The sequence below is a fragment of the Pteronotus mesoamericanus genome, unplaced genomic scaffold (assembly GCF_021234165.1).
Source record: "Pteronotus mesoamericanus isolate MK-2021 breed Mesoamerican mustached bat unplaced genomic scaffold, CSHL_Meso_final contig_20, whole genome shotgun sequence".
NCBI lineage: Eukaryota > Metazoa > Chordata > Mammalia > Chiroptera > Mormoopidae > Pteronotus > Pteronotus mesoamericanus.
Window position 1 is genome coordinate 14720743 of NW_026555085.1, and position 13305 is coordinate 14734047.

The window sequence follows — 13305 nt, forward strand, 5'->3', positions numbered from 1 at the left end:
ATTCCATTTTTCACTCAAGCCACCCTGGGAAGTTCATTCAGTGGTTGTTTATTGAGCACCTACTGTGTGCCAGGCATGATACTGAATTGTGCTGAATGTGATCTTGGAAATTGTCAAGAATAACCCTAAGCAATCCAGCTATCCTGGATAGTTTACAGTTAGATTTTTATTTTATTTTTTTGAATAATAATGATGGCTTGCACTCACTCTATGTTATTTAATGCTTATGCAACTCTTTGAGATAGTGTTATCATACCCGTTTTACAGATGAGGAAATTAAAGCTCAGCAACATTAAGAAACATACCCCATATTACACAGCAGGGCCTTGATGATATGAGCTCCTCAAGAGAATGTTTTAATATAGTACTTCACAGTTATCCAAATACTATTACTTATATTATCTCACCTAATTTTACAAACAAAAATAATAGTAGTTATTATTATATTCATTTTACAGATTGTAATAATCACTTGTATTTATTATATACTTAATGTTGCCAAGAGTGCTAGATAACTTATCGTATAAGGCCTAATTCATGTAATGCTCACAACCACCCTAAATAAGCATCATCATTCCTATTTTGCAGATGAGCCATTGAGGCCCCAAAAGTTTAAGTCACTTGGTTAGCACAGTGGGAAGCCGTGATTCAAGCCTAGGCTTGTCTGCCCAGCCAAGTACATGTAACCATTTTGCTATATTCAGTTTACCATGTTATGCTGTCTTATTTTCCACATGAGGAAAGCATGCTAACACAGCTGAGGTCATAGAGCTTGTAAATAGTAGAGCTGGACCCCGCTCAGATCCTTCAGTTAGAAAGTTACTTGTTACCCCAGCACTAAGGTACCTTTCTCCACAAGGAGAACTAAAAGAGTGTATCAGTTTCTCTGATTCATTTGTGATATATTTAACTTTAATAATTGTAGTTATTCTTCACCTTTCTTTGTATTTTTCTCATTTGGGAGCAGGGAGCTCCCCCTACTACTGGTAACAACATGTTATAGTAGAGGAATGAGCATATAGGCTGGACTACCTGCTCAGGAAGTCATCTGATGAAGCTAGATTAGAACTCAAACCCAAAAGTGACCATGTGTCCAACTCATTTAGCTCTGTAGTTCTTGAACTTTTTGTCTATTGAAAGGAGGCCCTGCCTTTATTAGATTGCTTCTGGTGCTGTAAGGAATGCATTTTTTTTTCCATCTGAAGATCATTTACCATTTCTCTGAATAATGAATTACATTAATGGTTAAAGCAAGGAAGTCAATATCAGATATGTAACAAGGACCACTCACTCAGATTTGAAATGTTGCCAATCTATACAATCTCAGCCTTGAACATTTTAAAGTACAAAAGTTCATTATTTTAACGATCAAGTATCCTTTAGATTTCCCTTTTCTAAGCGAAAAGTTTATGGTAACCATTTACAGTACTATACTTTTATTCAAATTGCAAACTCAGGTAAATGTTTCTTAAAATTGAATTGGATGAAATTTTTCTATATATTTGTTGATAGAGTAAATATCAGATAAATATCCAGATGTGTTTAATTATTTTGACTCAAGAAAAGTATGTCCTATTTAGACAGTCTTTAAATAAATAGTTTCTGAATTGAACAAATAAACAAGAACTAGTTGAAACTAAATGACTTTGACTTTATAGAAAAACTGAGAGACTTTAAAATAGGAATCATCTTAAAAAAACTTGTTTTTTTTTAGAGATAAAACTGAATTGACTATTCAAATATACTAATAGTCTTTGAAAATTAAGAGATAAAACTGAATTGACTATTCAAATATACTAATAGTCTTTGAAAATTAAGCTTTTCATATTCATAGGCTGATAGGTGATGTGGGAATTCTTTTAAAGCTTGTACAAATGTATGAACTCCAGTGTAAACATTCTTTAACCAGGGAACTATCCCTGTGTCACCAAGAGGTTTTTTGTTTTTTGCTTTTTTTTTTAAAGAGAAGAATTAATACTTACTGAGTTCCTTCTATGCTAGTCCTCTCTTCATAGTTTTCTCATGTAATTCTCACCTCCCTATGATTTAGATACTATTACTCCCTACCCCCTTTTATAGATGAGGAAACTGAGGCACAGAGTCACGGAGTACTTAACCCAAGATCACACAGTTAGAAAGTAGAACTCTCAGAACTTGGACCTAATTCTGAACATTCCAAAGTCCATGGATATTCTAACATACAAAGCTGTCTTGTGAATGGCCTGGTGTATTAAAGTGTTAAAAATTAACAAAAATGTTTAAAATTAGCAAAAGAAATGTTAAGAGAAATTGGCTTATGACTATGTTTGATTAGCCTACAAGTAGGAACAAAACAGTTTGAAATATACACCTTTTTCACCCTAGAAACATATGGTACATTTACCTTTTTTTCTTATGTAGACTGATTCTTTCGATAAATCTGTTTGGCCTTGATTTGAGTTTGTATCTCCAAGAAACTCCATAGAGATACATCTAAAAATATTATTAATGCTCAGCAGTTAACCCTAACAAGTTGGCTGCTCACTATTTTTATTACAGTGACTGTAGGTAACACTAGGTCACATTCCAAACATGTGACATCTTTTTAAACAGATTCCAATAGGATTAAAGACATTTCCCTATTCTCCTGTTTTGGGTCATTTCCTTACTGTCTGGATGGTGTTACAGTTTTTCAACTTTTAATGGTAGTTGACTTTCAAATTAAGTTTTGTCTTTTCGTAAAAGTTATTTTCTGGAGTAAATTTACCATGAGAATAACATAACCAGCTCCCCTCCATCCTGTTCTTCTCACGTGCTGCCTCCTCTGTTCTCACCTCGACCCCCAGCCTCTTAACCCCATGCCGGGAGCGCCATCCCATTGACCTGCCTGGAAAGAGAGCGAACTCTGCTACAATTATGGAATCAAGCATGTTAAAACCAAAAAGCACCTCTGAAAGAGAGTAGCTGGATAGGCAGCAGTATGAAGCAGCAGTCCACCTAAAACTTTTAAACTTTAAAAAAATAAGTAGTACATGTTCACTGGAGTAAATTAGAAAATACATAAAATGGAACTCAGCTTTGTAAAGATAACTGAAGCAAATTGTTTTCTAATGACTATTAGACTTTCCAAACAGAAATATTTACGTGAGAGACAAATAGTCCTTATGTGGGATCCATTTTATTACTCCCATTGACACTGAAAGTCCACAAAGCTTTGTGCTATACAGAGCCTGAGAGGATGGGGTTGCAGGGAATAAAGAGACCTTACGCATTCTTGTTTTTTTCTTTTGCTTTCTTCTAAGTTTGGTTTGCATGTTCTCAGGTCACAGCAGCTGGTATGCTAAAGACTTTTCTTCCTTTTCCCAGACCCCAGGCAGGCACAGTCTTCCCCACCGTGGTCCTACGACCAGTCGTATCCCTCCTACCTGAGCCAGATGACGTCCCCGTCCATTCACTCCACCACCCCGCTGTCGTCCACGCGGGGCACTGGGCTTCCTGCCATCACCGACGTGCCGCGGCGCATTTCAGGTAAAGACCACACTTTAACTAAAAACCCACTCCCATGCCGGGGTGGGGTTGGGGTTGCAGGCAGGGCCAAGTCTATCTTATCTATGCTCACAGTAACTCTCTATCGGAGGCCTGTGGGCAAGGGTTTGACAACTGGCAGACTGGGTCTTCTGAATTATGGGGCTATCACATACTTTAACTTTTAAGTCAAGAGACTGAAAATCCTCCAGAGATGGCATAATTTTCTTAAGATGATATTTAATGCCACCCAGTCTTAGTCCTGATGAACTGGATCCCCATTGGTGGGCACTTGTCTCATAATGAGGGCCTTCTCCTGAGGGCCTTATGCCAGGCCTTCCTCTGCTTGTGTTCCTTTCTTTTCCTAACACCTGCCTGTAGATGAAATGACAGTTACGGCACAGCCCTCCATTTCTAAAGGCATTTAAATCCCAGGAGTCCAAGTTAACCAGTTTCAAGAGAGAGCACCTGCAAACTTAAGATCCTTATCTAGTTATTTCAAGTGCAGTGAGGCCTGGAAGAGTCTTAAAAGGCAATTTGTGGCTTCTGAGCAGCCAGCTCAAGACCGAGGCAGCCTTTCTGTGAGTCGCACAGCACACTGCCGTTGCTCTCAGTGTGGCGGCCCCAGTGCTCACACGTCTACTATTCCAAAGGCACCACAAGAACCTGTGGCTAATGGTGGAAACACATGGGGTAAACAACCAGGCCACTTCTCCATCATGGAGAATTCATCACAGAGAGCCAGAACGTGTCCACGAAAACTTCAAACTGATGAGTCGAGTTAAAGGCTCTTGGCCAACCGTATGAGTCTGGTGAATAAAAAATAAACCTCTCAGTACCAAACCCCCCCCCCCCCCCCCAATGTACATACTACAGCAGTGCCCCCACCCTCCATAAATAAAGAGGTAGGCCCACAGAGGCACACACTGTTGGACCCTGATTTGTCAGACACTCTTCTCAGCGTTCGGGCTCCCTGCACCTGTTTGACTCCTGGCCAGGTTAATGCCTTTCTTTCTTTCTCTTTGTGTTTCTGTCTCTGTTTCTCTCCCTCTCTCATTTTCTGCAAAGCTCGAAGCCGTTACTCACTCCGCTGAGTTGCAACACTGACAAGCTGAAGCTCCACCAGCAGGCTTGCAGGTTTTGATTAGTTCAGACTCCTTTATTTCTTTCAACTTGGGAGGAGGGAAGGCTTTGTTTCTCAAGCAAATAGCAGGAAAGGGCTCTCTGGTCCTAGTGCCTTCACATTTTCTGCAGCAGATGGACTCCTGTAGGGGTGAGTAGGGAAAGAAGAGGGGTGGAGGGAGAACCGCAAGATTCTTCGGAAAACCTTGTCACCGCTTTTCATTATGACTGCTGTTTTCATTGAATCGCATGCCATTTTGGGGGAAATTGTGTAGCGTATAGAATTTTAGTTATCATTTCCCTTGATTGGAATGACTATTTCCTTTAGACAAATATCGATTAAAGACACAGGAAAGGATGATAAGGGCACACAGGATAATGAGGACTGATGTGGAATCAACGGCACAGTGTTGGATGGTGTTGAGTCAGTTCTGGTCATTCCTTTTGTGTTTTATACAGAGTCTGTTTTGTTTAACATACGGCCACCATGACACTTTGTCAGGGCAGATTTGTGCCATCTTGATTCTGTTTAGGGTCTTCTGGGGCTTCCACCTGTTCACCTTTGTGTGGCTGCAGCAGCTTCTGCTGTTTGTCCTCTGGCGGTTCCTAGAAGGAAAACCTCTGGGAGCAATGGTAGCATTAGAGACACTCTCTCACAGCACTTTCTTACTGATGTCTATTTCCATGTGAATTCAGTGGGAAGGACATTGAAAATAACACTGAAAAAATTGTGGCATAAAGCACAGTCATTATTGTTTATCATTTGCCTGTGTAATATAGAACACCGGATTATTCTGAGTCTATTCACCGGTCATTATCTAAAACATTGCCATAAACAGGAGGCAGTAGGAGCAAGCTGGTTAATTGATCTGAGGCCAAAGGTAGGAAGGAGCCTCTGCCTTAAACTAGTTTAAAACTGACTTTAGTCCAGTTTTCTCCTCCCACCCCAAACATTTCTGAGTTGTTGCTGGCAAAGTTACATAGTGCCAGGGCGGGAGGTTCTGTATAAACACGAAAGTGAGGAGAACAGAAAATCCCTTTGGTCAGCATGGGGAAACAGGAAGAAAGAACTGGATGTGGCCTGTCAGGGAACTGGAGAAGTGCTGATATGCCTGACCTTGCTCCCGGGTGTGGGGCTGTGTCCACACCCCAGAGTGCTACCTGGTGGACTTAAGGACCAAGATACCTGGAATGAGCACCATTTTCACTTCCCTGGCGACCAGTCCTAGGAACCTCCTTGGAGAGGAGACTATCACATAGGTTCCAAGGTGCGAAGTTGCACTGTTTCTGTTTCAGGAATATTCCCCTCAGTGTCCATAGCTTTCTCTAAGGCCCAGGATCCCATTTCTCCTTAACACGGACAGCTAGAATATCAACCTTCATCTCCATCTCTAAGCAGTCCTGTGTTCAGTTCTTTTTAGTGCTTTCCAGAACAGTCCATGTTTTTGTGTGGCGTGATCAGTTCTCATCTCCCTGGGATACACAAAATATTCTCATACCATCATGGGTGAGAAAGAATAAAATTCCTCACTTACATAAAGTAGCATCGGAGGTTCAGACCCAGGTTCGAATCCTAGCTCATATGCATATAGGACAAGTTTCTTCATTCTTTGAAACTTTGTTTTATTGTTTTTAAAATAGGGATATAATATTTCTCTCTCAGGGTTACTATGAGGATTAAATGAGACCTGTCATTTATCTAACATGCTTAGGGCAGGCCCAACACACATCACAGACTGTAGCTGATATTATGAAGCTAAAACTGTTTTGTAAAAATTGTCTATATATAATTTGCAGGCAAGCCCTGGCTTAACTATATTAAGTAGATAAAAACCTAAATTTCTGAAGAGTATTATTTGCTGTATAAAATGGATCACCACAGAGCATATTTAAAATAAAACCCTTTGAAATGAGTTAATACTCATGTGTATTCATAAAGCACTTACTACTGTACCTAGCACATAGAAGTACTCAGTACATGTTTGTCATTGTTATCATTATTATTCTATAGATGTATCACAAATATTTATAGAACTAAAAACAATTGGGAGCCATTCACATAAAATCAATAAAACACTAAAAGAAAACAACTATTCAATTATAATGTTGGAAAATAGAAAATGTTAAATTACACTTACATGAAACTAGGGATGATAACTTCATTTTCCAAGAGAACATAGGAATAAAAGCAACCAGAAAGACCTTTCATAAATACGTGTTCCTAAAGAAATTCCATTTTATCCTGAAAGACCATGCCAAAGAAAAACCATGATTTAATCTATTTAAAGACCTTCAGAGATCCAGTTTTACAACTTCCTTTTTTGGTGTCCTTTCTTCTGATTTTTCAAGCGTGGCTACAAATGCTAGAACTTAACGAATTACAATAATGACAACGATATAGTATATACTTTCTATAGTCTCCCTCAAATCCTCTATGAAAACAAGGTGTAAATAAAATAATATTAATAATGGTATGTTACCCACGATCTCTACTTTACTGCAATGAAAGATACAAAACCAAATGTTTTGAAGTTCATAGTTGCAATACAAAATTCAGGAGACATTTTCTTAACTTCGGACAGCCTTAAATATTATAACAACAGCAACAGCTAGAGGTTAGTGACTGATCAATAAATTATTGTCATGTAATTGACAGATAGGGTCTACCTTATTAGAATGAGGCATTACAGTGCAGAAGAAGCCCTGCAGGGATTTGTCCCCCTTCCCCACCATACTCAGTGTGAGAAGTGTGGTCTTATCACATAGTAATCTGTATTTAAGTAGTACCCCTGACCCTGAGTGATCTTAAATGTTATCTCATTTTATCTCATATATTCCTAAAAGAATATTCACTGCACAGAGGGAGCCAAAGTTACAGAACAAGGTGTGGCAAGGTGAGGACCAGTAAACTTGACAACAGCCCAACCATGGCATGTCTTTATCATCATAATAATGTTATCACCCGTGGGGTTTTTGATGTTCAAAGCACTTGTGAGGCTTGACATAAAGATTATAATTACTTTTCTGGAGCTCATTACAAAATACTATGTAAATAAATAATTACTTTCAAAATATATTTTATGTAATTATCCTGCTATGAAAAGAAGCACAACTGTTTATTGAGCCTGATTATTCGACTTATGGGTCTGATTATAAGCTATTGTTAGGCTGCTAAAGGAGAGCATACATAGGTTTATTCATTGTGAATAACTCCTCCCCTGCCCCACCCATCTGAGTGAAGCACCTCAGATTAACCTAAGTCTGTATTGCGCTGGCATCCACGAAATAGAAGGGATTTACACAGGCATTTCTTCTGTGGCTTTGGTCATTGTGCCCATGGCCCCCTCTGATGCTTCCTGGGGGTCTCTGAGAGACCTAGGATACAGGAGTTAGAGATGCAAGGGAAGGGTCCTACGTGTTCTCTGCCTCCGTGACTTTGGAGAGGCCAATACATGTATGGATGATTTTTCTCTGCATTTGTAGGTCTTTTTTACATGAGACTGTTAAAAACTGTAGTCTTCTTGAAGATAATTTTTTTCCATTTATGCAAATAGTCTTGAATTTCTTTCAAAATATTTGAATATCAAAAAAATTCCACTTAATCATCTACACAGAACATTAAAGATGTCTCCATTTTTATGACCCTTAGTCACTAAACTATAATATTTTCAAAGGTCAGAATAGGCATTAGTGTAATAATAAATGAAATTACTAAAATTTTATTACTACCACAAAAATCTAGAAATTGCCAGTGGAAAAAACCCATTTGATCATTAAAGGTATATTTGGGAGGATTGTTTCATGTAATGTAAAAATTGGTGGTGTTTATAAAGTTCATTTTTAAATGTCCCTTATAACTGAGTTTCTGTCAAGTCCCTGAATCAAGGTTGGAAACCAGCAGCTTCAGTAATGTGCTGCATATATGCGGATGTTTGTTATCAGGGCCATTCTTAACCCATAGGAGGGAGTGACACCTTAAGAGAGGTTGAAAGGAAAACTCCAGCAATTAATACCAATAAATCAGAAAGTTGAAGCCACTATAGTAAAACACTAGAACATCTACTTTTTACTACAGAACGATTCCTTTATTAAGAGCCACCTGTTTGGTAGACACACCTCTACCACAGCAGCCATGGGCAAGTGATTAAGTTTAATAGGAGCCACTTTTATTTTGAAGAAGTTCTACTTTTAAAGCCACAGAAGGGGAAGATATTAAATTTAATGAACCCTAAACAAAAGCAAGCCCTGTGGTACCAATGGAATGTTCAATGTTCTTCTCTGTTATATCAACTGTGATTTGTTGGGTTATTTTTGCATTCTGAAAGTCGAACTTCATCTTGCTTCCTCTAAAAATAGGCTATCTTCTGACATGAGCAGAGGATTTTTTTATTTTATTGCAGGAGGCCCAGGTTGAGGACATCTCTGGACCTCAGTTTATTATAAATTTTGAGTTACTGGTGCTGAGGACCCAAGAAGTGGTTTCCATTCCTACTAGGTCAGTTGGGGATAGCTGGCCCAGCTCACGAGGTTGACTAAACTTGGCTGTATGACTAGTTCCTGTTATTTGTAGTTAGACTGAGGTACCAAAGCTCAGAATGAAATTTGCGTACATGGTTTGACTCTGATTTTATACGTAGTTCTTGTCAGATGTTTTTGTGAGGATTTATTTTTGATACGTGTATAACCACTCACACATGGAGAAAAGATTTAGTAGTGAAAGGAATCATGGTTATGCAGGGATGGCAAAGACATGGTTATAAATTTTATTGAAAGATTTGCTGCGATTCTTTTCTTTTCTTAAAAGAAAACTTGGGAGCTTGAAACTCACTTCACCAAAAATATTGAAGTTAATTTTCTAATGACACAGTGGCTTCTGTGGTTCACTGGGATCTGAGAAAAGGGTGGAAGCATTTTAATTGAGGAAACCTGAGTGTTAGTCTCATTGTCACTAAAGATTCTGTGTACTATTCTCAGATGTGTCAGTGAATTTATTGTGCCTTAGTGGTCTCGTGTAAGTGAATTACTCAAAAGTGCCCATCAACATGACTCGGGGGTTCTTCAAGGAGTAGGGTGCTGCCTGGCTAGGGATTTGTTATTCTTAGGACTTTCAGGAAAGAAAGGTTGCCTTACCTAATAAATGCTTGTGAAGAACTAAGTGTGGCATTAACTTCAAAAGAGTAGAAACATACTATTACTTACATTTGTTTTTACATCAATACATTATTTTTAGAGCAGTTTTAGGTTTACAGGAAAATTGAGCATAAGTACAGTCGCTATATTCGCCCCCCCCTTTCTGTTATTATTAACATCTTGCATTTGTGTGGTATTTCTTACAATTGATAAACCAATGTTGGTTTATTATTAACCATAGTTTATGTTAAGGTTCACTCTCGGTGTTGTATACTTCTTTGGGTTTTGCCAAAAGCATTAAATGCCATTTATGCACCATTAACAGTCATACAGAATAGTTAAAATGCCCCGTGCCCCACCTATTCATCCCTCCTCATGTGCCCCCACAACCCCTGGGAACCAATGATCTTTTTCCTGTCTCTCTATTTTTACTGTTTCCAGAATGTCATGTAATTGGAATCACACAGCATGTAGAGTTTTCAGACTGGATTCTCTCTCTTAGCAATCTGCTTTTAAAGCTTCCTCTTTATCTCTTCATGGCTTGATAGCTCATTTCTTTTTCCCACTGAATATTCCTTTGTAGGGATGTTCTAATATTTTTAAAAACATCAGAACTGCTCTCGCTGCACTTAGGAGTACCACCACGCCATCCCCTTTTGCCCCTGACTTTGTCAGTAGTATTTCTTTTTAGAAAGTATTTCACGCATTCCTTCCTGGATAAACACTTCCTCTGCCGCAGCAGTCCTCACCAAATGGTCCAGACAATGGCTTTCCATATCTTTGGTCCATTTTTTAATTAAGTTGTTTCTTTAGTTTGGCCCACAGACAAATGACTACACATTTACCTTCAGGTGGTCATTCATATCAATTCAAATACATAACAGACCCAGCTAAAATAATCCACTTATGTGGCTACTTAGCTGCCTCCTCAAATATTCAACTCTTCTAGGCAGAGGATGTTCCTTTTAGGGATGCCTGGCGGTCTGTAAGTATGCTGTGCTGCTTCCCACTTCCGTTCCAGTCTGTTCATCTGCACTGTGGGGCATGGCTCCGATGATCCTTCTCTCCAGCATCCCTTTCCCAACGGCCTCTTTCCTCACAGTGGATCCCACTTTCATCTACATGCATCCACTTCTCATCTCTGCACCCTGTACGCACCTTTAATATGTACATATATTTCTTTAGCATCATAATTTGATTGCATGCCTTTCCCCTTTTATAGGAGGTTTGCTTCTCAAGGACTATGACTGTGTCTAACATGTTTGTGAATCCTTATAACCTAGCAGTTTTGAGCACATAGTAGGTGCTCAGTAAATGGTTACCAAAACAAATATTAATGGGAAAGAAGGTAGAAAAAAAGGGCAGATATGCATGTAGAAGAAAAAAGGGAAGAAGAAAGAAGATTTTGTTCACCTGGAACAACACAGAAACGGCAAAACAAGAGAAACTTTTGTTGGTGATAAGGACAGGAAATAGCCCAGTAAGAGTGTGCATACACAGTATGTATTTTTATCTCCAAGTCTTTTTGCAATGTGTTTCATATTTAGAGCACATATCAAGACTACATCTGTTTCCAGAACTTGCTGCTAACAGTTAGTAATAATGCCAAAACATACTTTAGGTCCAGCTTGAAACCAAATGATCAAATAGAACTTTTTATTTCTAATTTAGAGTCTGACATTAATTATAGACATCATGTAATAAAGTGTCAAAGTCTTTTCTGAGAAAATGATAGAAATTATATTAACTAGGCTGTAAACTGAAGCAAAACTATTCCTCTAAAACAAAGCAAAAGATCTGGTTTTGACAATTGTCATTTCTCTAAAAGCCTTATCTTCTTCAGGCTGAATTTTTCCTACACTCCCAGTCTATCCCCCCTTTCTGCTCAGTGGTCTCTGGGCGCGCTACGGTTAGTCAGTGCCCCTGTTCAGGCCAGAACCAAGAATCCAGAACTGAGCTCCTTCATTCGTGGTCTCCGTTCATGCAGGCTGCGGTGCCCTCAGTTCTTTGGTAACCACGTTACAGTTTTCTCCTATTAGCCACCTTTGTCTGGCTGCATTTTTTCCGTTTTTTACTTGCACAGATTTTTAGTTCCAAGTATGATAATTTACAGTTATTCCTGTTAACTTTATCTTATTTAATTCAGGTAATAGTGCCTGCCTCTCAAGAACTTTTTGGATGTTTATAATGTCACCCAATATATCAGTAGCCTCTTTCATTCCTTCCTGCCTGGAAGGAATTCATTTCAATTATTTCAAGTCAGTTCAACAAATACTTTGTGCATACTTAAAATGAGCTTTGGTAGGCAATGAATAAACGTGAATAGAGGCATTGTCTCTGCCTTCAGGAAGCTTTTAGTCTCCTTTAGGAGATGACATACTGCAAATCTGACAGTTAGTTACATTATGGTAACAGCCCAGCTAGATGCCAGATTATGCAAATAATGCTCAAGATTTTAGTGAAACAAGATCTCTTTTGCTCCTCTGCATAACCAATTTAAAATCTTCTCCTTTAGGAAATAAAAAGAAAAATATCCGTTCCATTCTGCTCAGATTATACTTTAGTCTGAATTGCTTCAATAGTTACATTTTTCAACTGAAAAATATTACAGTTGTTGACATGTGTGGTTTCATAATGTTTCTTTAGATAGGACAAGAATATGTAAGATCTTATCTTTTCCCAGCAAGATCGAAAGCTCCTTTAGGCTAAGGGCCTGGACTTGTAATCCTCTGCTATCTCTCTGTGTAACCCCTCGTTTCATGCTCTGCCTGTAGATGCTCATGGGAAGAACTTGCATGCAGAGAAAGCTCTACCTCGAGTCAGTGCTGCATGCTTCACGATTACTTATGCCCTGACTGCCGTTAGGAATTGGCTCCTAGGTCTGGAGGTGGGTCTGCATAGGAGACTCATGACAGTTGCCATATACCTGAATTTCACATTCCATTCCACAAATATGTTCTTAGCAAGTTATTATATTATAAAATTTTCCGCTCTCTTTAGAGGAAGCAACCGCCTTTTTAGCTCTGTGCTGTAACACGCACATGCACATGTGCATGTGTTCACCTCGTCACCGCATTAGAATGAATATACTTGTACATGTGAATAGTCTTGGTAGGACTGTTATTTGGGATCTTAATAAATATCAGCTAATAATATCAGCTAAAATAAATATCACTTACTTTTCCAAGGAAAACAGGACCATTGAAACCTCCATTTCTTAGTACTATTTTCTTTTTTCATTGAGCATTAATTTCTCAGGAAATAGTGATTGATTGCTGCTGGAAGGAAAAGGGAATGAGAAGCTACATGATTGTTTTAAGTTAGTTTTTAGGTTTGTTAATACACAGGAATGATCCCAAAGGGAAACTTAGGAAAGTATATTTGAAAGAGGTGACTAAACAAGTAAAAAACATTTGTTACAATTAAAATCCTGTATGATAAAATGAAAATGATAGCACTTTAGTTTTAATTGTTCAAAGTCATTTTTGTGCATTTTATTTTGAATAGTTAAAAGTCATTTTCAGACTCCTTTTTTTTTTGGTTCATTTT

General features: G+C 38.4%; 1 protein-coding gene across 2 annotated transcripts in view; it reads left to right on the top strand.

Annotated features, from left to right (window-relative positions):
* RUNX2 (RUNX family transcription factor 2) overlaps positions 1 to 13305 on the top strand; it is a 119670-nt gene that overhangs the window by 83768 nt on the left and 22597 nt on the right. For both annotated transcript variants that reach the window (XM_054569441.1, XM_054569440.1), the window contains exon 5: positions 3346 to 3507. In XM_054569441.1, coding sequence (XP_054425416.1) covers positions 3346 to 3507 — 162 coding nt within the window. The remainder of the gene's footprint in view (positions 1 to 3345; positions 3508 to 13305) is intronic.